The sequence below is a fragment of the Nematostella vectensis genome, chromosome 10, assembly GCF_932526225.1.
Source record: "Nematostella vectensis chromosome 10, jaNemVect1.1, whole genome shotgun sequence".
Classification (NCBI taxonomy): Eukaryota; Metazoa; Cnidaria; class Anthozoa; order Actiniaria; family Edwardsiidae; genus Nematostella; species Nematostella vectensis.
The window spans coordinates 15,794,090-15,819,640 of NC_064043.1; the positions used below are offsets into that span (position 1 = coordinate 15,794,090).

General features: G+C 46.4%; 1 protein-coding gene and 1 long non-coding RNA gene across 2 annotated transcripts in view; one reads left to right on the forward strand and one right to left on the reverse strand.

Annotated features, from left to right (window-relative positions):
• Positions 1–25,551, forward strand: part of LOC116618188 — a 49,288-nt gene that overhangs the window by 7,512 nt on the left and 16,225 nt on the right. The window contains exons 6-9 of the mRNA XM_048733175.1: positions 220–343; positions 501–542; positions 735–908; positions 1,556–1,726. Coding sequence (XP_048589132.1) covers positions 220–343; positions 501–542; positions 735–908; positions 1,556–1,726 — 511 coding nt within the window. The remainder of the gene's footprint in view (positions 1–219; positions 344–500; positions 543–734; positions 909–1,555; positions 1,727–25,551) is intronic.
• On the reverse strand, positions 10,933–11,593 carry LOC116603626. The gene is made up of 2 exons (XR_004290704.2): positions 11,204–11,593; positions 10,933–11,011 (listed from the first exon to the last, which is right to left on the reverse strand). It is a non-coding gene; the product is annotated as an uncharacterized LOC116603626 (long non-coding RNA).

A 25,551-nucleotide genomic window follows, 5' to 3' on the forward strand; every position in this document is an offset into this window, starting at 1 on the left:
AGAGTTGTCTCCAAGGGTCTACAACCCTGACCATGCTTAGGACTAATAGTCTGGCAATACTAATAGTATGACAATAAATTACCACCTCTCAAATTGAGACAACAAACTTACACGTGAGCCTCTGATTGCTAAGTTTCAAGATCAAGCCATTCGATATAACGATACAATAACGATATAACGAAACAAACATTAGCACCGACAATGTCCACATGTTTACAGATCGGAGCTTGTGCAGGAGGCGGCGGTAGCTCCAACTGCCCGGCGGGCAACGGTGGCAATAGCTGTCAGCGGGGAGGACAATCCGGGGGCGCAGCAGGGACTGCATCAATGGGAGGAGGTGGAGGTATAGTTACCCGTCCCATATCTGAATAGCAGGGAAAGGATGGGGGAATAGTGACAGCTGCAAAAAAAGTACAATAAAGAAATGAGCTACTCAGGGATCTGGTCTGAGACCTGGTCTGGTCCACAATTAACATTGATGTCTGCTTGACTCAATCTAGGTGGATCGCAGGGTATTAATTATGGAGGTGGTGGCGGTGGAGGTAAGATAATAAAGTGCAAACCCTGACTCCTTAAATTATGGAATGCGTTTGTAAATTCATTTTTTTATTCTTTAGGAAAACGAGAGAAAAAAAAACAATAAAAAAGTGGGTGAAAAGGGGAATAAAACAATGTATAGCGAGTCATATGCGCTTGTACGAGTGTTATACCGATTCCTTGATTTGTACTTTTAGGAGGATTGCAATTTGGTAACCAGGACTACACTTCTCGTCTAAGCTACGGTGGTGGAGGAGGAGGCGGTGGTGGAAGTGCGTTTGGTATCGAGGGTGGACGAGGAGGACACGGCGGGGGACTGGTACTACTTCTAATAAAGACGCTCACACTCGAGGGCAACATTAGGGCGAAAGGTGAAATGATGACATTTTGAAAACCCTGACCTAACCGGACTTTTGTTATTTTTGTCGCATTAAACACGCTCGCGCCCAAGTGGTCGGTCAGTCATACTAGACTTCGAGTGCGGACCTCCGTAACTGTCAAAGGAAAAGCACAGCGCGCGCTCGCTTGAATTTTTAAAAAACATAGCGCAGGCCCATTAAAAATAGCAGCGTTTAGGTGCGCGCGTGACAAACAAATTTGCAAAATTCGTCACTTCAAACCCATCTTATCCTTCTTTGATGTGTGTTCTCGGCCAATTATATTATAGCACTATTATATATTACTGTTATATACTATTATATATATATATTCTATTATATGCTATTATTATAACACTATTATAGCTTTCTGGCCTGTCTCAAGGACCTCTGCACTGAGTAAATGACAGCTTGCCTAAAGCAAGTCCCTTTTGTAGTGCGCGTTCATGTTTAAGAAATACAATGACATTCGATTTACATGTAAATAAAACATTAAAATTGGGGCATTGATGTAATCGTTTACATGATCGCCCTCAACATTCTCATGACGCAATCTCGTCCCTTGAACCTCCCCGCTGACCAAGCGACCGTAGGCAGCGAAACGAGATCAATCATAACGCATAACGCTAATTCTTCTACAGGAGAGCCAGGGGTGTGCCCGTCCACAATCGCTAGACATCGTGCAGCCCCGGGGGGGTCTGGGTCGGGTGGTAATGTCCTGATCTATGCAGATGAGCTGACAACAAGTGTAAGCGGTCGTATTTTAGTTGAGGGTGAAGTACCGCGGAGATGTACAACAGGCGACACTGAAGGTACGTAAGGATCGTAAACGAGCTAACAGAGGTATGTCAGGATCGTAAACGCACTAATACAGGTAAGTTAGGATGGTAAACACACTAATAGAGGTAAGAAAGAATCTTGAACACACTAAAAGAGGTACGTAAGGATCGTGAACACATTAATAGAGGTACGTAAGGATCGTAAACGCACTAATAGAGGTACGTCAGGATCGCAAACGAGCTAACAGAGGTATGTCAGGATCGTAGACGCACTAATAGAGGTACGTAAGGATCGTAAACACACTAATAGAATTAAGAAAGAATCTTGAACACACTAAAAGAGGTACGTAAAGTACTTTTAAGTACCTTAAAAGGATCGTGTATACGCTAGTGGGGGTACGTAATGATCGTGAATACGCTAGTGGGGGTACGTAAGAATCGTGTATACGCAAGTGGGGGTACGTAAGGATCGTGAATACGCTAGTGGGGGTACGTAAGAATCGTGAATACGCTAGCGGTGGTACTTAAGGATCGTGAATACGCTAGTGGGGGTACGTAAGAATCGTGTATACGCTAGTGGGGGTACGTAAGAACAGTGAATACGCTAGTAGGGGTACGTAAGAATCGTGAATACGCTAGTTGGGGTACGTAAGAATCGTGAATACGCTAGTGGGGTACGTAAGAATCGTGTATACGCTAGTGGGGGCACGTAAGAATCGTGAATACGCTAGTGGGGTACGTAAGAATCGTGAATACGCTAGTGGGGGTACGTAAGAATCGTGTATACGCTAGTGGTGGTACTTAAGGATCGTGTATACGCTAGTGGGGTACGTAAGAATCGTGTATACGCTAGTGGGGTACGTAAGAATCGTGAATACGCTAGTGGGGGCACGTAAGAATCGTGAATACGCTAGTGGTGGTACTTAAGGATCGTGAATACGCTAGTGGGGGCACGTAAGAATCGTGAATACGCTAGTGGTGGTACTTAAGGATCGTGAATACGCTAGTGGGGGTACGTAAGAATCGTGTATACGCTAGTGGTGGTACGTAAGAATCGTGTATACGCTAGTGGGGGTACTTAAGGATCGTGAATACGCTAGTAGGGGTACGTAAGAATCGTGTATACGCTAGTGGGGGTACGTAAGAATCGTGTATACGCTAGTGGGGTTACTTAAGGATCGTGAATACGCTAGTGGGGGTACGTAAGAATCGTGTATACGCTAGTGGGGGTACGTAAGAATCGTGTATACGCTAGTGGGGGTACGTAAGAATCGTGTATACGCTAGTGGGGGTACGTAAGAATCGTGTATACGCTAGTGGGGGTACGTAAGAATCGTGTATACGCTAGTGGTGGTACGTAAGAATCGTGTATACGCTAGTGGGGTACGTAAGAATCGTGTATACGCTAGTGGGGGTACGTAAGAATCGTGAATACGCTAGTGGGGGTACGTAAGAATCGTGTATACGCTAGTGGGGGTACGTAAGAATCGTGTATACGCTAGTGGTGGTACTTAAGGATCGTGTATACGCTAGTCGGGTACGTAAGAATCGTGTATACGCTATTGGGGGTACGTAAGAATCGTGTATACGCTAGTGGGGGTACGTAAGAATCGTGTATACGCTAGTGGTGGTACTCAAGGATCATGAATACGCTAGTGGGGGTACGTAAGAATCGTGAATACGCTAGTGGGGGTACGTAAGAATCGTGTATACGCTAGTGGTGGTACTCAAGGATCATGAATACGCTAGTGGGGTACGTAAGAATCGTGTATACGCTAGTGGGGGTACGTTAGAATCGTGTATACGCTAGTTGGGGTACGTAAGAATCGTAAATACGCTATTGGTGGTACTTAAGGATCGTGAATACGCTAGTGGGGCACGTAAGAATCGTGAATACGCTAGTGGGGTACGTAAGAATCGTGTATACGCTAGTGGGGGTACGTAAGAATCGTGTATACGCTAGTGGGGTACGTAAGAATCGTGTATACGCTAGTGGGGTACGTAAGAATCGTGAATACGCTAGTGGGGGTACGTAAGAATCGTGAATACGCTAGTGGGGGTACGTAAGAATCGTGTATACGCTAGTGGGGGTACGTAAGAATCGTGTATACGCTAGTGGGGGTACGTAAGAATCGTGTATACGCTAGTGGGGGTACGTAAGGATCGTGTATACGCTAGTGGGTGTACGTAAGAATCGTGTATACGCTAGTGGTGGTACTTAAGGATCGTAAATACGCTAGTGGGGGTACGTAAGAATCGTGTATACGCTAGTGGGGTACGTAAGAATCGTGTATACGCTAGTGGTGGTACTTAAGGATCGTGAATACGCTAGTGGGGGTACGTAAGAATCGTGTATACGCTAGTGGTGGTACTTAAGGATCGTGAATACGCTAGTGGGGGTACGTAAGAATCGTGTATACGCTAGTGGTGGTACTTAAGGATCGTAAATACGCTAGTAGGGGTACGTAAGAATCGTGAATACGCTAGTGGGGTACGTAAGAATCGTGTATACGCTAGTGGTGGTACTTAAGGATCGTGAATACGCTAGTGGGTACGTAAGAATCGTGTATACGCTAGTGGGGGTACGTAAGAATCGTAAATACGCTAGTGGGGTACGTAAGAATCGTGTATACGCTAGTGGGGGTACGTAAGAATCGTGTATACGCTAGTGGGGTACGTAAGAATCGTGTATACGCTAGTGGGGTACGTAAGAATCGTGAATACGCTAGTGGGGTACGTAAGAATCGTGTATACGCTAGTGGGGGTACGTAAGAATCGTGTATACGCTAGTGGGGGTACGTAAGAATCGTGTATACGCTAGTGGGGGTACGTAAGAATCGTGTATACGCTAGTGGGGGTACGTAAGAATCGTGTATACGCTAGTGGGGGTACGTAAGAATCGTGAATACGCTAGTGGGGTACGTAAGAATCGTGAATACGCTAGTGGAGGTACGTAAGAATCGTGTATACGCTAGTGGTGGTACTTAAGGATCGTGAATACGCTAGTGGGGGTACGTAAGAATTGTGTATACGCTAGTGGGGGTACGTAAGAATCGTGTATACGCTAGTGGTGGTACTTAAGGATCGTGAATACGCTAGTGGGGGTACGTAAGAATCGTGTATACGCTAGTGGGGGTACGTAAGAATCGTGTATACGCTAGTGGGGGTACGTAAGAATCGTGTATACGCTAGTGGGGGTACGTAAGAATCGTGAATACGCTAGTGGGGTACGTAAGAATCGTGAATACGCTAGTGGGGGTACGTAATGATCGTGAATACGCTAGTGGGGGTACGTAAGAATCGTGTATACGCTAGTGGGGGTACGTAAGAATCGTGTATACGCTAGTGGGGGTACGTAAGAGTCGTGAATACGCTAGTGGGGGTACGAAAGAATTGTGAATACGTCTCTCACATTTCGACTGTCTCGTTCCCAGGTGGAGGCGGTGGCGTCGGGCGTTGGGTCGTGGTGACGCCTTCAGCAGTGCTCAAGTCTGGATAATAGCGTTAAAGGCAACATCGATATATGTGTGCGTGCGTGCGTGCGTGCGTGCGTGTGTGCGGTGTGTCGGAACTGGTCACCGGACGAGGAAGTTTAGGGAAGTTTATTCTTTTTCTTGCATGCTCACGGGGCAACACTGCGACAGAACTCCAATAAGAACACTAGAGGGATAAGAGTAAACACGACCCCAATAAGAACACTCTAGGGATAAAAGAGTAAACACGACTCCAATAAGAACACTTATAAAGCGATTGGTGATAGCGAGAAAATGAAGGATTGGTGATAGCGAGAAAATAAAGGATTGGTGATAGCGAGAAAATGAAAGATTGGTGATAGCGATAAAACGAAGGATTGGTGATAGCGAGAAAATGAAGGATTGCCGATAGCGAGAAAATGAAGGATTGCCGATAGCGAGAAAATGAAGGATTGCCGATAGCGAGAAAATGGAGGAATGGTGATAGCGAGAAAATGGAGGATTGGTGATAGCGAGAAAATGGAGGATTGGTGATAGCGAGAAATAAGGATTGGTGATAGCGAGAAAATAAAGGATTGGTGATAGCGAGAAAATGAAGGATTGCCGATAGCGAGAAAACGAAGGATTGGTGATAGCGAGAAAATGAAGGATTGGTGATAGCGAGAAAATGGAGGATTAGTGATAGCGAGAAAGAAGGATTGGTGATAGCGAGAAAATAAAGGATTGGTGATAGCGAGAAAATGAAGGATTGCCGATAGCGAGAAAACGAAGGATTGGTGATAACGAGAAAATGAAGGATTGGTGATAGCGAGAAAATGGAGGATTGGTGATAGCGAGAAAATGAAGGATTGGTGATAGCGAGAAAATGGAGGATTGGTGATAGCGAGAAAACGAAGGATTCGTGATAGCGTGAAAATAAAGGATTCGTGATAGCGAGAAAATAAAGGATTGGTGATAGCGAGAAAATGAAGGATTGCCGATAGCGAGAAAACGAAGGATTAGTGATAGCGAGAAAATGGAGGATTGGTGATAGCGAGAAATTAAAGGATTGTTGATAGCGAGAAAACGAAGGATTGGTGATAGCGAGAAAATGGAGGATTTGTGATAGCGAGAAAATAAAGGATTGGTGATAGCGAGAAAATAAAGGATTGGTGATAGCGAGAAAACGAAGGATTGCCGATAGCGAGAAAATGAAGGATTGCCGATAGCGAGAAAATGGAGGAATGGTGATCGCGAGAAAATGGAGGATTGGTGATAGCGAGAAAATGGAGGATTGGTAATAGCGAGAAAACGAAGGATTGGTGATAGCGAGAAAACAAAGGATTGGTGATAGCGAGAAAATAGAGGATTGGTGATAGCGAGAAAATGGAGGATTGGTGATAACGAGAAAATGGAGAGTTGGTGATAGCGAGAAATTAAAGGATTGGTGATAGCGAGAAAACGAAGGATTGGTGATAGCGAGAAAATGGAGGATTGGTGATAGCGAGAAAACGAAGGATTGGTGATAGCGAGAAAATAAAGGATTGGTGATGGCGAGAAAATAAAGGATTGGTGATAGCGAGAAAACGAAGGTTTCGTGATAGCGAGAAAATAAAGGATTGGTGATAGCGAGAAAATAAAGGATTGGTGATAGCGAGAAAACGAAGGATTGCCGATAGCGAGAAAATGAAGGATTGCCGATAGCGAGAAAATAAAGGATTGGTGATAGCGAGAAAATGGAGGATTGGTGATAGCGAGAAAATGAAGGATTGGTGATAGCGAGAAAATGGAGGATTGGTGATAGCGAGAAAATGAAGGATTGCCGATAGCGAGAAAACGAAGGATTAGTGATAGCGAGAAAATGGAGGATTGGTGATAGCGAGAAATTAAAGGATTGTTGATAGCGAGAAAACGAAGGATTGGTGATAGCGAGAAAATGGAGGATTTGTGATAGCGAGAAAATAAAGGATTGGCGATAGCGAGAAAATAAAGGATTGGTGATAGCGAGAAAACGAAGGATTGCCGATAGCGAGAAAATGAAGGATTGCCGATAGCGAGAAAATGGAGGAATGGTGATCGCGAGAAAATGGAGGATTGGTGATAGCGAGAAAATGGAGGATTGGTAATAGCGAGAAAACGAAGGATTGGTGATAGCGAGAAAACGAAGGATTGGTGATAGCGAGAAAATGGAGGATTGGTGATAGCGAGAAAATGGAGGATTGGTGATAACGAGAAAATGGAGAGTTGGTGATAGCGAGAAATTAAAGGATTGGTGATAGCGAGAAAACGAAGGATTGGTGATAGCGAGAAAATGGAGGATTGGTGATAGCGAGAAAACGAAGGATTGGTGATAGCGAGAAAATAAAGGATTGGTGATGGCGAGAAAATAAAGGATTGGTGATAGCGAGAAAACGAAGGTTTCGTGATAGCGAGAAAATAAAGGATTGGTGATAGCGAGAAAATAAAGGATTGGTGATAGCGAGAAAACGAAGGATTGCCGATAGCGAGAAGATGAAGGATTGCCGATAGCGAGAAAATAAAGGATTGGTGATAGCGAGAAAATGGAGGATTGGTGATAGCGAGAAAATGGAGGATTGGTGATAGCGAGAAAATGGAGGATTGGTGATAGCGAGAAAAAGGAGGATTGGTGATAGCGAGAAAACGAAGGATTGGTGATAGCGAGAAAACGAAGGATTGGTGATAGCGAGAAAATAAAGGATTGGTGATAGCGAGAAAACGAAGGATTGGTGATAGCGAGAAAACGAAGGATTGGTGATAGCGAGAAAATGAAGGATTGGTGATAGCGAGAAAACGAAGGATTGGTGATAGCGAGAAAATAAAGGATTGGTGATAGCGAGAAAATGAAGGATTGGTGATAGCGAGAAAACGAAGGATTGGTGATAGCGAGAAAATGAAGGATTGGTGATAGCGAGAAAATGGAGGATTAGTGATAGCGAGAAAGAAGGATTGGTGATAGCGAGAAAATAAAGGATTGGTGATAGCGAGAAAATGAAGGATTGCCGATAGCGAGAAAACGAAGGATTGGTGATAGCGAGAAAATGAAGGATTGGTGATAGCGAGAAAATGAAGGATTGCCGGTAGCGAGAAAATGAAGGATTGGTGATAGGAGAGGAGCAATCGCGCGCAAGCTCGCTACATCATTTATGTGTCTGTTTGTTTATAGGGGTGGGGTGGAAAAGGGTTTATGTTGCAGGTCAGAGTTTTGGCGTGGATTGCAGGATGGTAGCTTACAAGAGCTTCTACAGTTATTTTCTAAAACTGTAAAATAACAATTGTCACGCTAGACCTTTTCGTATAATCAAATATTCAGTAAATGCGGTAAGTTCTAGAATCAATGAAAACAAATAGGTGATTAGGTTTTTTTATTTGCATGATTTTGTGGTTATTGGGACAAGGATAAGTAGTTTCGTGATCTAGCGGTTATTAGGAGAAGCTGAGTAATCATATTATAGTAGATAAAATGGGAGACCTTGATTTTATAAGATATGTTATCATAAGCCTTTAGAAAGGCATCATTGATAAATGTTGTGGGAAAATACCACCGTTTAGACATCTCTCTATATCATTTGTACCCGGGGAAAAATTTAATTTAGTAACGGGAGACAAAAAAAACCTAGAGCCGTGCGTAAGAAAAATAAGAGTCGACAGGTTGACTATCAAGTACCTAGCCAAATGTTTTATCGAGTTTTTCTTAATTCTCGTATTTCGCCCCTACTAGACCTAAAAACATAATCACACGATAAGCCTAAGAAATAGCCGTAGCTAGGTGTCCCCGGTAATGTATATAAAGAGAGATTCATTGCGTGTGAGCTCCCGATGCCAAAAATAGTTATTGTCTCTATGACCAAAAGGGATTTGTCATATTTAACCTATAACCGATAAAAGTAACAAAAGTTAATAAAACTCTAGCGGCACAGACGTGGTTTGCACTTGTGGTCCAGTTCAAAACAACATAAGCTTAAAAATACACGTGTGAAGAGGAAAACAACTTGCACTGCTGTACCGCAAACGGACAGGCCGCTCTGAGTAGAGCATATAAAAAGAGAATTTAGTGCTAGATATATCGTAGTTATTCTTAACCATTGTACAACCCTGTTGTCGAGGAGAATAAAACTGGTACCTCCCGCCAAGCGGTCAGCTCGTCCTTTCTTCGATTTTCCCCTCGACAGAAATTTTAGTTCGCGTACATTTGAGAATGATTCAGTTTATCTTTGAGAACAAAATATATCACGTGGACGTGCGTGGCTGAGCAAAGAACAACATAAGCTAAGAAGAGGGACGTATTGACGTTCGGTCACAGCGTGCTGTGCATGATGACGACAACACTACTATAGCAATCAATTCCCAAGATACGCTAGCGTGGGTAGTAAAGGTAGTATGTATAAGGGGTGGATTCCAGTACCCCGGCCGCGCGGTCGTGGCGCGTTCTGATTGGTTGTTGAAAATGGCGTGCTGTGATTGGTTGGATTTGGAGGGGTGGAAGTGACGCCACAGGTGGACTTTGGACTTGGGTCTTTGGACTTTGGACTTTAGAGGAGGGGGAGGGTGATGATTGGTCGGAATATGAGGGGCGGAAGTGACGTCATAGATAAGGGTATTATTTTTGGATACAAAGAATATATAAGATGGAAATTTTGAAGCGAAGAACATTGGTGCTTTGTTTGTTGATGATGAAGTGTTTTTGTGACGTAGGAGCCAAAAAAGTAGGGTCTGTCTTAAAGTTCGGTAATCCTGTGGATTTTTCAAAAGGTCAGATAGGGTGTGGCTTTTATTTCAATCAAGACGAGGCTGAGGCAGTGAGAGAGGCTGTCGAGGAGGGAGTTAACGTCACCGATTTTCCAGTGTGTGAACATAACCTCATTTGCCGTGTCGGAGTGAGCCGCGGTCAGTTTTCCAACGGTCATGTGTATTTTGCGTGTGACGTGAGACCTCCAAACAAGAAATGCGACCGGTTCGTGTGGGCGGAGCCGCCGAAGGAAGCAAAGAAGACGAAGGCAGTGCCACTATGGACACCACCTTCCAAGAAGGAGGTCAAGGGCAAAGGCAAGAAGCTCCCTACAACCTGCGTAAACGTAAGCGTTCCCGTTTCCCCGCCCAAAGAAGAAGAAGTGGAGGAGGAGGAGGAGGAGGAGGAGGAGGAGATGCCGGATGTTTTCGGTTGAAGGCGGGTATTCGTACCAAAGCACCTGGGGTGGGTGGGTGGTGGGGGGGGGGGGGTGGGTGTTAGGTGGATAGATAATCTGGAAGGGAGGAAAATGTTGAACATAAATGGAGTGGAATGGCAAGAATGGGGATGACAAAAACGAGTATATAGAGTTACAAAATGAAAAGGTGGGATATTTCTTAGAGCTCTTCGAAATGTAAAGCAACCTTACGTGTATTCTAGTACAAGGTTTATCATCAGGAGGTAAGACCAGGTACTAGTCAAATGCGAAGGGGAGAAATAAAACTGGGAGCCGAGGGATGCTAGGGGGTAGGTGGAAAGATGGAGAAGGTCTAGTGAGAAAGGAGTTCGCATTTGAGACGTGTTTCAAAGTGAATGAGTGGCTAGCCAATTCACCTTACCCCTACACGTCTACGTAAGGTTGGTTGGGGAAGGAGGGGGGGGGGGGGGAGAACGGTGTTGTGGTATGTGGACACAGACCTTTGACTAGGTACATCTTTTTCTTTTGCTTTCTTCTACTTCTTCTCCTTCTTCTTCTTTCTTCTTCTTCTTCTTCTTCTTCTTCTTCTTCTTCTTCTTCTTCTTCTTTATCTTCTTCTTACTCTTCTTCTTCTTCTTTATTTTTATGATTTCTTCTTTTTTTATTTGTTTCTTGTCTTTTTGGTTGATTTCTCGCTTTGACTAGTTGTTTGTTACGGGTATGAAAAAAAGGACATCGGTGTTTGAGTGATGTTTTATTACTATATATAAAATTGATAAAGTAGATGTGTTCTAAAAGGAAACTTTACAATACATTTATGTCTACAATAATATAAGTCTAATATATAATAACAAGGTGTAGGGTGTTATTTACAAATAAATGTGAAGAATTACCTGTAAATGTCTGTCTATATGCGGCTGCGGTGAGTTGTGGTGAACCGTTACAATATTACGTGAGAAATGTATGCGTGATAACGGATGGTGCGATTGCGCGATCAGCTCGTGCACATCAAAGACCCTGTGCGCGCAGAATGCTCTATTTCCGGTTGAGGAACGTGCGGTTCGTCACGTGACAAAAGTGTGTCAAGATGGCGGTTGCTTGCTTTGTGTATCGGCTCCTCATCGATGAATGGAATATATTTTGTTATCCGTGGAGTATTCCTGGATATATATTTTTTTTGTGGTATCTTGTTGAAGACATCGCTGGAGGGTAATGATTAATTTGTCAAGAGTGTTCTTCATTTTGAAGGTAGTATCTTCGTTCTTATAGACTTTTTCTTTTGTGGAGGAGGAGGAGATGCCGGATGTAGTGGAAGTGACACCGATGGCGAAGAAGCCGAGAAAGTGGTTGTCGTCGAGAGTGACACTAGCGATGAGGAAGAGGACAATGAGTCTATGGAATCCTATAACGAGCTTGACGAGCCTCAGGCGACTTACGATGTGATTGATACGTATAACATCATGCATGTCGTGGGCCATTATGTTAAGGCGCTGATTCTAGACCTGATGGCCGAGTGGGATCCCTTGGCGCACCGTGACCATGAGGTGTGGAAAAAGGTCTTTTATAAGGCCAGAGCCACCCTGAATGGTTGTATTGAATTGATATGGAAGGGGATGAAAAATCTGAGTGATAGGCTTCGGCTTGCTGTGCAAGGCCATTGGAAATCTTACATTCAAGATTTGCTGGACTGTCTATCCCCCGTGGATATTTTTAAGATGCTCCAGAAAGGGGAGTTGCCTGGCTTGTTGCGGGGAAGAGAGAAACAAGTTTGGGGTGTGACCAGAGCCATTGCGCGTCAAATTGCACGGGAAACCCCTTCTACCGTCACCCCTTTTCTTAAAAGAGAAAAGAGAAATTTGCTTGGTTATAAACGTTTTATTAATAACCATTTGTATTAAATAACAATTTTAAATAAAAAAATGTTCTTTTAAAAAAAAGTGTCCCTTTATCTTCTACTTCTCCTTTCTCCCGTAGCGAAGTTTATGCTCCCTGTATCAGGGTGGGGAGCCATAGCCGTCATCCAATCTTCTAGCCCCCACCCATCTCGGTAGTTGAGTTCTCTTGTAGTGGTCATCGTAAACCCGGATTCCACATCTTCTTCAGTTATGGTAATGGTGATTTTCTTCTTGGGTTGCGGAGGTAGGAAGATTTCCTTTCGGCAGTGCGGGCACGTGCATGTAATCCAACGTATTGCTGCCTCCTGCACCATTCGTTTAGGCACCGGTGGTGCATAGTTTGCTTACAGCATTGGATCACATCCATTATTTCTTCTTCTTCTTCTTCTTTACAAATTATGCATTCCATTTTTATTTAATTATTATTATTATTATTTTGAATTTTTTATTGTTTTGTTGTTTTTGAGTCTTGGTCTGACTGTGAAGTGATCCCGGCTCGTCGTCGTCTTTTATAGACCTTCAAGTAGGTCACGTGTATCGATGAGATCATCGGGAACGATTCTGATTGGCTAAGGGATGTATTGACCAATTAGAAGCTTGGAAAACGGAAGACGTCATACCGATGATGTCATGACTTATTTTTATACCCACCCCTCCCCCGCTCTTTATGCTTTTTTGTTATTATGGGTTAAAAGTGTTTTTAAAAATAAAAATAATGGCCACGGTAACCCTGTGTATCGGAAGACGTCATACCGATGATGTCATGGCGTATTTTTAACCTACCCCTCCCCTCTCTTTATGCTTTTTGTCATAAATGTTATTATAAACAGTATAGAGTGTTTTTAAAAATAAAAATAATGGTCACGGGAACCCTGTGTATTGATGAGATCATCGGGAACGCCCCTGATTGGATTAAAAAGTTTTATTTGTCCAATTAGAGGGTAGAAAAAAGGTTGAAAATGGAAAATGATTGGTTTATTTTTTTTAGAAAAAGTATTTTTAGCTTACTAGAATTCAAGCTTTTTGATTGGATAAGAGTTCTATAAAAGAGGTGGCATTTTCAATCGCATTTCAGTTTGTTCTTGACGAACTTCGCCATGGCTTATGATGGTGATGATGATGAGTGGCTTACCCAATTGTTAGAAGTGTTACCTGATCCCGAAGAAGAAGGAGAAGAAGAGAGTGAACGACTTCCTCCTGATTTTTTTCACGATGATCTCGCTGAGTCTGACTTACCTCAATTTAGTTCTTTTGACGAATTGTTTGACTATTATTGCACCCCAGAGGGGGAGGGGGAGGAGATTTCGTTTGAAGATCCTTTTTTGAACGAACCTGGGCCTTCCGGGTTGCAACAACAACAAGAAGGTCGTGGAAAGAAACGCTCTCATGAAAGTGATGATGAGGAGGAGGAGGAGAAGGACGATGTTACGTATGATTTACGTCAAGTGACTACTCGGCATTCTACCAAAATGCGTACTGACTGAACCGATTACGAACTGTAGGTCGATCTACTTACCTACTCGTGGTACTATCAAAGAAGCTTTGGAGGATGTGGAGCGGGTGTCCTCGACGACACGCTACGCGGGGTGCAAAAGCACGATTACGCATCCCTTACTCTTGATGCCCCTGCTCTCAAGAACCCTATTGCGTTACCGTTTATGCGCCGTCATCAACTCACCCCTCAGCGCATTATGGGAGTCGTTGAGACCGTGGTGCAATCGAACGAACAGTTTGTGTTGCAAGGTAATTTCCATCTCCATGTCGTACGCACGCACATGCCTTTTGGGGCTGGGAAACGACCCAAGTCTAAGAAGAATCCTGCTACCCTGGATACGGGGGATTTAGAGACATGGCTTAAGGGAAAAAGGAGCATCACTCGCGTTAGGAATCACGACGAACTGTGCGCGGCTCGAGCACTCGTGATCGGAATGGCTCATCTCACTGAGGATCATGACTATGCTAAGTTTTACAACCCAAAAGCTGGAGGTGCTAGACTTCCCATGCAGACAGAGCGCGCTCGAGCACTGCATCGCGATGCGGGAGTCCCTGAGGGTCCGTGTGGCTTTCCCGAGATCCAGCAATTTCAGCGCTATCTGGGTGAATGCGGCTTCGGCTTCAAACGTGGTGTTGAGGGAACACGCGAACACGGTGATCTATTCCGGAAACTTACCTGCTTCCGAGTACAGTCTCTAGAGACTGTATTACGCCTCTATTACGCCAAGGAACATTTCGATTATATCAATAGCATGCCGGGGATGCTTGGTCGCTGTTATTATTGTACGGGCTGTCAAAAGGGGTACGATCGAAAAAATCACAAGTGTAACAACCTGTGCTATGGGTGTGGTGAGCAAGAATGTTCCCACTTGGTGCCACCCGCCAAACAAGACCATCGTTGGGAGTGGCAGTATTGTGACGAGTGTCACCGGTACTTTCGCACGCAGACGTGTTTCGAGAACCACCGACGTGCCAAACCCCGAGGAGTAGTAAAGCGTGGTGGTGGTGACGGTGAGTCCCAGGACTCTTGGTCGTATTGCCAACGGTACCACAAGTGCGAGACGTGTGGTAAACGCGTCGATATGATGATGAATCGAAAGGAAGAGGAAGAGCATATGAGTGGAGAGTGCTCTGTGTGCAAGGAAGTGGTCCCGCCCGATCATTTGTGTTACGTGACGGTGGGTGACGATGCTTTGCCGAAGAAGAAGAATAGCCCTGACGATGATGATGACGATGACGGTTCGATGCGTTTGATCATCTTTGATTTCGAGGCCATGCCTCTGGAAGCCAAGCACACTGTGAATTTTGTCGGGGTGCAAAAACTGTGTGAGACCTGCAAGGGGTGGTCTATGGATCGCTTGGAGTGCGAGACGTGTGGACTTCGCAAACGCAGCTTTACCACGGTACAAGCGTTTTGCGACTGGCTGTTCGATGGGAGTAATGCTGGCTACACGTGTTTGGCTCACAATTTCAAAGGTTACGACTCCTATTTCATCCCCGAATACCTTTTTACGAATGGCTTTAAACCCGAAGTGATTTTCACAGGAGGAAAGGTGATGTATCTGAACATCAAGACGTTGCGGATCGACATGAAGTGCACCCTGAACTTTCTGCAGATGCCTTTGAGCAAGCTCCCCAAAGTTTTTGGGTTTGATCACGTGACCCAAAAGGGAACGTTTCCTCATTTTTTCAATACCCCCGAGCACCAAGACTACGTGGGACCCATGCCCGACTTGAGTTATTACGACCTTCAAGGGATGAAAGAAGAAGATGCCTGCACCCTACGTGCCTGGCACCAAGCCGAAGTGGCTCGTGGCGCCGTGTTTAACTTGCAAGAGGATCTCGCTTCCTACTGTCATCTGGACGTTGAGGTGCTCAAGAGAGCGGTATTCGCTTTCGACGAGCTCATCATGGCCGCTGCAGGTCTTCACCCGTTTCAGGTGGCCATCACCTTTGCCTCGTTGTCCAGCCGTATCCTGCGCACCAAGTTTATGGATGAGAAGACTATTGGACTGATACCCACGCGCGGGTACCGTGGCCACGACGTGCAATCTCTGAAAGCGTTGCAGTGGTTGAAGTACATCGAACATCGCCAGGGAGAAGGGGTGTTTATTCAGCATGCCGGGAACCGGGGCGAAGTGCGTTTGGCAGGTCGGATCAAGGTGGACGGGTACGCCGAGTCTACCAACACGGTGTACCAGTACCACGGGTGTTTCTACCACGGTTGCACCCCGTGTTTCCAGCCTCACATTGTCAACCCTTTGACGAACACCACGATGTTGCGGAGTTGCGTCTCAAAGCCCAAGGCTACAACTACGAGGGGGTGTGGGAGTGTCAGTTTGACGCGCAACTCAACACGCACCCCGAACTGCGAGCTCTCGTGGGGGACGTCGAGCACGGAAAACCTCTTGAAGCTCGTGATGCTTTTTTCGGAGGAAGGACCAACGCGATTCGACTGCATTGCGAAGCCGACGTGGAGCAGGGCGAAGAGATTCACTACTATGACTTTACGCCGTTGTACCCGTGGGTCAATGCCATGTGCGAGTACCCCGTGGGGCACCCCGACGCGATCCTTACCGAGAATTTCGAAGAAGATCTTCACGCGTACAAGGGACTGGTGAAGCTACGTGTTTTACCGCCACGCGACCTGTTTTCCCCGTCCTCCCTGTCCGCGTCAACGACATGTTGATGTTTCCTCTGTGTCACCGGTGTGCCCAAGAGGAGGAGCAAGGCTCGTGCACGCATTCGGACGACGAGCGGGCGTTCACGGGAACGTGGGCCCACCCCGAGATTTACAAAGCTCTAGAGAAAGGCTATCGCGTGATCCGTGTGTACGAGGTGTGGCAGTGGGAGCGCTGGGCACGGTTGTTTTAAGAGTACCTCAAGACCTTTTTGAAGTACAAACAAGAAGCGTCGGGCTGGCCCAGCTGGTGCACCACCGACGCCGACAAGATGCAGTACGTCGACGATTACGAGCGCCACCAAGGCGTCCGTATGGATCCTAGCAAGATCGAGGAGAACCCAGGCCTCCGCTCCGTGGCAAAGATGGGCCTGAATTGTATGTGGGGAAAGTTTGGTGAGCAGCCCAACCCCCAACGTACCGAGTAGGTGGACAACCCCAAAGCCTACTTTGCTCTGCTGAACAACGACAGTATCGAGGTGAATGATGTGCTCATCGTGGACGACGACCTCATCAAAGTTCACTACAGGTTGGGGGAAAAGTTTCAAGAGTTGAAACCCCACACCAACGTGGTGATTGCAGCCTTCACCACGGCGTACGCGCGCCTTAAGTTGTACGACGTGCTGGACGGGCTAGGGGAACGCTGTCTGTATCACGACACGGATAGCGTCATTTTCTTACACCGCCCCCCAAGAGTTACGGGTACACCACGCAACAGGGTCATTCCACGTGTAAAGTGAAGGGACTTCACATCAACCTGATATCGTGAACCTGGCCAGCATGTTGGAACTCTTGCGCGTTGAAGGCGCGGTGGCGGAAGAGCGTCATGTTACTCTCCCTTACACCATCCAGCGCAATGTGCACGACAGAACTCTACACACGGTGCTGGCGCACAAGACATTTCGTGTCGTGTACAACAAACGCGTGCGACGGGGCATGCGCACTTACCCTTATGGTTATTTGAAGTTGTAAAAATTAAAGAGAGATATAGATTAATAAAAAGCCTTCTTTTCTGTGGTAGTAGGATGTTGGATTTTGTATATAAATAAGGTGAGGGTTGGTAGGGAAGGAATCACTTGTAGCATGGGTTGCTTTGGTGCGGATCCTCTTCAGCCGCGTTTCGATTGTCGTACGGTGTGGGAACGTTTACGGTGTCTTTTTGCTTGTTGCGGGGGCCGAATAAAAATTTATTCATCGCAACTCGATGGCGCCCCAGCCCCACCCCCTCCCACGCCTACCATCGTCCGTGCGCGAAAAAAAGAAGAGTATGAAGAAGAAGAAGACGATCGATCGACTTCTTCGCCCAATTTATTACGATCCGAATCATCCAGCAGCCTTGGGGGGAGTAGACAAATTAGTCCGAGCGGTACGTTCCAAAGGAGTGCGTCGTGCCCAAGTGAATTCGTGGCTTCGGAGCCAACCCACCTACACGCTCCATAAACCGTACCGTCTTCGCTACCCACGCCAACGGGTGGTGGCGAATGGTATGGAGGAACAATGGCAAGCGGATCTGTGTGACATGCAGGCGTTTACGCTCGTACAATGACGGGTACAACTACTTACTCACCGTGATTGACGTGTTGAGCAAGTACGCATGGGTGGTCCATCTCAAGGACAAGACGGGCAAACGGCTCGTCGAGGCGTTTGAGTCGATTTTCGAGGGTGAACGCCAGCCAGAAAAACTTCAAACGGACGATGGTACCGAGTTCAAGAATCGAATCTTCCAGGCGTTTCTCAAATCCAAAGGGACCCAACACTTTTCCACGCGAAGTGAATTGAAAGCTTCTGTGGTCGAACGATTCAATCGCACTCTCAATACCTGGATGTGGCGTTGGTTTACGCACAAGGAGACACGCCGTTACGTGAACATGTTACCGCAATTGGTGCACAATTACAATCACTCGTACCATCGTAGCATCCGACGTGCTCCTGTGGACGTGGTCACGTACGACGATGCTCAGGAGGTGTGGGCTATCTTGTACGGGAAGAAAAGACTGGGGTCCCAAAGAAGAAGAAGAGAGCTCCACCCAAATTTAACGTGGGGGATAGGGTAAGGATCAGTAAAGTCAAACATGTCTTTGCAAAAGGATACATTCCCAATTGGACCGAAGAAGTGTTTACGGTGGGTCAGCGGTACAACAACACGAATCAGAAGAACTACGCGTACCGACTTCGCGAGTACGATGGAACGTGGTTAGAGGGACGGTTTTTACGAACCCGAACTGCAACACGTCAGTCTCGACGAGTAACGGGATCTGTTCCGCATCGAACGGGCGATCAGGACGCGAGGGAAGGGACGGAACGAGGAGTATTTCGTGCAATGGCGTGGATGGCCTGACAAGTACAACAGTTGGGTATCTGCTCAACAAGTGCATAAAATCTTATGATCCACGTGGCCTGCACCCAGTTGTTTCGTGCACCATGACAGACCAACATCACTTCCACGTGACGTTACCCAGCAATGCCATTCAAGACGCCTTACCCGGCAATACCATTAACGATTTTTCCATACGCACGCCAAAGACACTGTTTTTGCGCGAGGGGCAGTGGGAAGTGTCCTTGGTGTCGTTGATTTACCCTCACACGTGGACAAAGTTCCTACCACGAGATCATGATGTCTGGATCTACCATGAAGTGCCCGAAGCCAGTTGGCTCCAGGCTAACAAAGATAACCCCAACGCACGCGTCCCCGTCGAAAAAAATGTTGACAAATGGACGTATATCAAACTGGACGACTTCCGAAATGGCACGAAGTGGCACGAAGTTGCCTTCAATCTCAAGAAGGCTATCGATCAAGTCAACAAGGATCGAGCAACCGTGATACAGCAACTCGGTCGAGGGGTAAAGGATGTGGACATAACGATAGACACTACATCGAAAAAGATCACCACCAAGATCGGGAAGGACGTTCAACTCCTCCTACGTCCGCCAAGGCTTTAGGATTCAAGCAATGGGTTTCGGGGGAATGGACCATGCGACTGCATCCTGATGATAATATTCTCCCACCCGTCTATCAGTTTGGCCAAGCTAAAATACATAAGGCTCTGGAGAATTGGGTACCCTTGAGCTACGACGACCTGAGCCAATTCAGCCCAGCTACGATATCTTTACGCCAGACGAACACGATATCTGGATCATGTGCAGACATCTAGACCACCAAATCTCACCCTCTATGACAAGTCCTTCAGCACCTGTACCCTACTTTCAATGGCTTCGGCTTACCATACCACCTTCGACGATGAACGACTGGGGTCAATTGTCCAAAAACGTCCAACTAACCATCAACGACTTTAACCCGTCCAGATAAGATACAAGACAAGCATTACAAAATTATCTGGATCCAGACTTGATATTAGACGAATACAACGAAAAGGTGCTATTCAAAGTGGGAAGAGGCAATTGAATGTTAATGCGCAAAAGATTGGGAGCAGGGCTTGGATATGACAACGAAAGACTCTCCGATCCGGGGCCCTTCTATCCCACACTGCTGGAAAACATCGTGATTCGAGGCATCCTACCCCCGGATTACCCCATCACTGAAAGCGAAACCTACAAAGCTCAGCCACCGAATCCACCGGAGATCCCTGCAAGACCGCTGCCCATGTATTTTGTATTTGATTGTTCTCTTACTCAATGGCCAGACAATACTGACACTCGCATGTTCCCCTCCAGTAGTCACCCTAAACCCTTCACTTTTCGTCTACCCTTTCAAAACATGTACGTGTACTCGAACATCACCGAAGACAACTTCATCTTGGGAAGTAACACCCGCAATGTGTTGCGCGTGATGGTGGCCCGAGGTAAACCTGGAGGAAGAGCTGTAGAACGGAATTTTGGACGTCCGTTCCATTTCCCTGTACGTCTACGGCTTATCGAGCAAATTCACATCTATATAAAGGAGGATACAGGTAGAACAATGCCATTTTCATCGGGAAGCATCAAGGTGACACTTCATTTTCGGCGTACATCATCATGAAGGAACGAGGCATTCCCTTCGGAGAAATATTAAAAACCATTGGAAATGCTGCAGGTGTGCTCTTTTTTCGAGAACTATTTGTCAAAGAAACAGCAGTATTGGCAAAGGTGCAGCATCTTGCCTTGGTTTGATATTGTTACCCTAACTAACCCTAACTAAGTTACACCCCTATGACCTAGCAGTAATAGCCTATACCACTGAATACCTAACCCTAATTATGCTACACCCCTATGACCTAGCACTAACTACCCTTTACCCTAAAATACCAACTCATAACTAGCCTACACCCCTACGACCCAGCACTAACTATCCGATATTCCTGTATGACCACCCCTAACTGCTTTACACCCCTATGCACCTAACTACATAACCACCCTATACCCATGTATGACCATGCGCTAACCAACCCTGTACCCCTATAGCCATCGTCCTTACCTTATCAACCCTGAAAAAGTCCCTAGTTGACCTTACCTGGATTCGAACCCCGGCCGTCTTTGCTTGAGAAGCGAGGCCCGTACCACTTAGCTATCGCGCCACTCTCTAGAAATCTAGAAATAACTACCCTATATCCAATTGGGTTGTGTATATGGTAGTTTTTTTCTAGATTTCTATAGAGTGGCGCGATAGCTCAGTGGTACGGGCTTCGCTTTTCAAACAAGAGAGCCGGGGTTCGAATCCAGGTCAGATCAACTAGGGATTTTTTCAGGGGTGTTAAGATAAGGACGTTAAGGGGACGTTAAGATAAGGGAGTTATTGGGTGGGTTAACAGGAGTACAGGGTATCAAGGTCTTGGTCAAAGGGGTACAGGGTTTCAAGAGCTTGGTAATAGGGGTGCAGGATATCAAGGACTAGGTCATAGCGGTACAAGTTATGAATGAGTGGGTTTACAGTGGTACAGGGTATCAAGGGCTGGATGATAGGGGTGGGTTCACAGGGGTACAGGGTAGTTACGGCTTGGTCACATAGGTGTATGATAGTAGTGGGGTTACAGGGGTGAATGGTATCAATGGTATGGTCATTGGGGTGCATAAGGATTGATACGGATTGATACTAATCGATAAGGTTTGATACCAGTCGACAATGATTGATACCAGTCGACAATGATCGAAGAGCATTTTAGTGCAGGTGTGCTCTTTAGTGCCTCTCCTCACTGTGGCACTAAAATGGGAACTGAGCTTGGCGAGTTTGTCAAGCCCAAAGTATAGCTAGGTTCCCATCCGCTTCGATCAACGGTCATTACTTTGTGTTGTTCAAAGACCCGAGAAACCAATTGGAAGTACGCATGCTTGCACAACAAGCGTTTCCAGGACAGTTAGATTACGTGATGGATGCGTACCGACAAGCCACACAAGAACCTCATGGCTACTTGTTGATGGATTTTCACCAAAAAACCTCTGACGCCTACCGCCTTTGTTCTCACATCTTACCCAACCAATGTCCCATGTACGTGTACAACCCAGCACCTCCTAAAGTATAAATAGAGAGAGATAAAGTGAAAACTTCCCATTGACGACAATGTCTCTTCCACGGCAACAACACCAATTTTACATCCAGCGTGAACTCGCAAGATTAGGTGAGATTCATTTACGCGGACCTGGTACAAAACTTAATAAAAGATTAAGCTCGACCGACCCGAGCATAAGTAATCCTATCAACATCTTGGATGCCTTATGCCAAAAACATGACATTGCCTACTCAAAGAGTAAGAACCTGTACGACAAACACGTGGCTGATGGAGATTTACTAGACGCAATACCAAGAATCCCAAAAAACAATCGACCCGCAAGAACCTCCTTTTCAGTTGACGATGGCTAGGACACGAGGAAGAGGTCCACGTGGTGGTGCCACACGAGGAACACCCAATGCCCGTGGCGGTGTCACACGTGGACGCCCCACAGCAAGCGCACGTGCACGCTACAGAGCAGAAGCACAATTGAATCGACGCCATGGTCTCTCGCCCCCCACACCACCAGAAGGGATTAGCCCCCTTTCCTCCTCCTCTTCTGCATCCTCATCCTCTGCAGCTTCACCATTCCACACTATTCCCCGAGACGAGTTTGGGATACCCCTCGAGTTCCCATCACCCCCATCCCTATCAACCCTGTCACCCTTAGCACTCAGTCCACCCGTGAGTACACCTCGACAACAGCGACATACCCCACCATCGTTTACACCACGATCCTCGATCTCGCGACGACGCAGTGACACATCCAAAAAACGGCGACGAATCTCGGTTCCCCGGCGACGAGCAGGCAGTGGCCTTGGGCGTCTCACCACTAAAAAGAAAACACCACCACGACGCACCAATTTGCTTGAGGCCTTCAGAGCTGCAGCTGGTACCCCTGCTGGAAGTAGTAGTAGTAATATCTCACTATCATCACCAGGGATGCGATCTTCGTTGGGGGCATTGCTCCTCCTTCACGCACGTCCACATCTAGAAGTCGTTCAACACCTAGAAGTCGTGCAGGAAGTCGCCTCCGTACCCCATCCACACCCTCAGCCACCTCGAGTCGTGCCTCTTCCCGTGGTAGTGCTAGAAGGAACCAGAACAACCACGACCACGAAAAAGTGTGTTAATCGCAAGAGTCGCGGACGGAACGGAAGCAACACCACCAAGACCAAATGCGTCACCACCCGTCGTGTGGCTGGCCATGGAACAAATCAACAGGGTGGACAAGTCCCCTTTGCCAAATTCAATCCAGCATGGAGATCACTATGGAGGTGAAGCCTATAAATAGCAAAGACCTTACATTCCTAATCTCATTTCGCCATGTCTAGCCGACTGAGAAGGAACGAGCGCTTCCTTGGAGTGCTCTCGCATACTAAAGGGAAAGCGCGACAACGTCTTCTAGCCAATGCTACACCCGAACAAATAAACACGTTGGGGGAAATTGCCAAGAACCTATTGAAAGGTAACCTCCCCAGTTCCCAGACTTAAAGGAGAAAACTAAAGCCCCACCTACAACGACTACGCACCCTGGCTAACAAGAGAGTACCCAATGGTTCCCGAAAACGCTCCGTCACAAGTCAACGTGGTGGATTTGTCATCCCCTTTTCTAGGGTTCTTGGGTGCCACAGCAGCCACACCTTGTTGAATAAACTCATCAGCAAAATCTAAAGACTATAAATAGAGTCGACGTAAAAGTTTACCCTCTCAGTTGACTCAAGACATTCACCATGACCACACAAAAAGGAGGAGCCTACCGCATGGTCATGATCCCCGAAAACATGCTCAACATGATCATGACCAAGGAAAACTTCACCATGGCCCCTCAATTCCGTATCATAGCACGGTTGGATGGGGAGATGCGAGCTATCTTGAATGACTCCTCGTTACCGTTAGATGCGAAAATACGTCACTACAATCGGGTGTCAAACCAATACCTCAAATGGCTACAACAAGTCAAAGACGGTGGCAACACCAACAGAAGAACAAGAATACCAGCTAAACCAGCCCTTAACCTTCCTTCACCACCAAGCAAAACACCAAGCTCAGTACCACCACAAGCAAAAGTAGACGAGACCCCTCTCCTACCATCACCACCCACCAGCACACCAAGGCCATCACACATACCAAGACTTAAACGACGACGACTACAGACACCCACAAAAACAACGACACTTCCGCCTATTCACTCTCCACCCCAAGACCAACACCCAGGAAGGCAACTCCCATGGGACCCTTTTTAAAAAAGCGAAAAAGACAATGTGCTGTTATATGCAACATTCTCTCTTTAATAACAATAAAATGTTTTTTTTACAAAAACGATAACGTGGTGTTCGTATGTTCGTTTTACACAGTAGTCTCAAAATGGTGTGAAGGTCTACTATACAATCTTTGTTTCTCCTTTAGGCACTTGGCAAACACATAGACTTCGGCTCTAGGGCAATGGACGGGGGTGGGCTCGGGTTGGTAAAAGTGATACCAACAAGTCTTAGCACTAATGTCCCATAAAAAGCTCATATGAGGCGTAATGGAGTCGTAATATGGCCATAATGCTTCGTATTTGGGGCAACCATACAGTTCCAAATTCACGTGGGGAATACCAAGCTCTTGCAGCACCTTGCGCTCACAGTCTCCTCCCTTGTACGCTACGATCCCACCTTTACCATATAGGTCATACCACTCCTGGACGATACGGTTCAGTTCCGTGTGTGGGACACTCGATCCTGGTGCAAGGTCAAAGAAACAAGGGTAAAAGAAACAAGAGCTTCCTTCCACATCGGTGGATGGACACTAGAAAAAACAAGAGCGAGACCTCGCTAGGAACCAATCAGAAACCTAGACTCGGTAAGAACCAATCACAGACCACCATTGTGGCGCGAAAACATTTTAAACCAATCAGAGAACAGCACCACGAATCTCTACCAATAGAAAACGCTCCTTACCATGACGTCATCCTTTTAGAACAGTATAAAATCAGAACACCAGCTCACACACTCTCACAAGTCACCTTGAACAACAACATGGCTGAACATTTGACTTGTATGATCTGTTGTGAAGGAGATGACGAACTCATGGAACTACTCCCCTGCTGTAAGCAACCCTGTCATTTCCCCTGTTTGTGGAAATGGATACACGCTCACCTAACACCACGGGCTACCTGTCCACACTGCCGAAAGGGGTACCGCCCATGGAACCAAGAAGTAATCCTGTGGATAGCCAGTGATTTTACCCCCAAGAACGAAAATCACCCCGCTGACCAAATTACCCTCGAAGAAAAACGAAAGGCTCAATCGGCCATAAACCGCTACAAACAATTCATGAACATTTACCCCGCTCACCTCAAGCACCCCTTCCACATTGGGGTGATGTGCGAACAATGCGAACACAAAGCTACCCGTAAGACCATCTGCGAGAACAGAAACGACATGGAACTCCCCCTCCTACTCCCCCAGCGCCCCGTCTTGACGACCCCAAATGAAACCCAAAATATAACCCAGTATGGAATCTGGCTGTGGCTACACATCAACAACAACAACAGATTTACTTACAACAACGATTGCCATTGGACAACCGAAAACGTCATTCCTCCCCCTCCCCCTGAAGGTCACGTTGAACGAGAAATCTACGAATTTGGGCGCCACAAGTACATGCGTAATCTTCGAGAATCGCTCTCTCGCCGAAGCACTCTACCCCCATTAGACTACATCCATGCCTATCGACGAGCATGGATTGCCTGGTCCTACAACGTG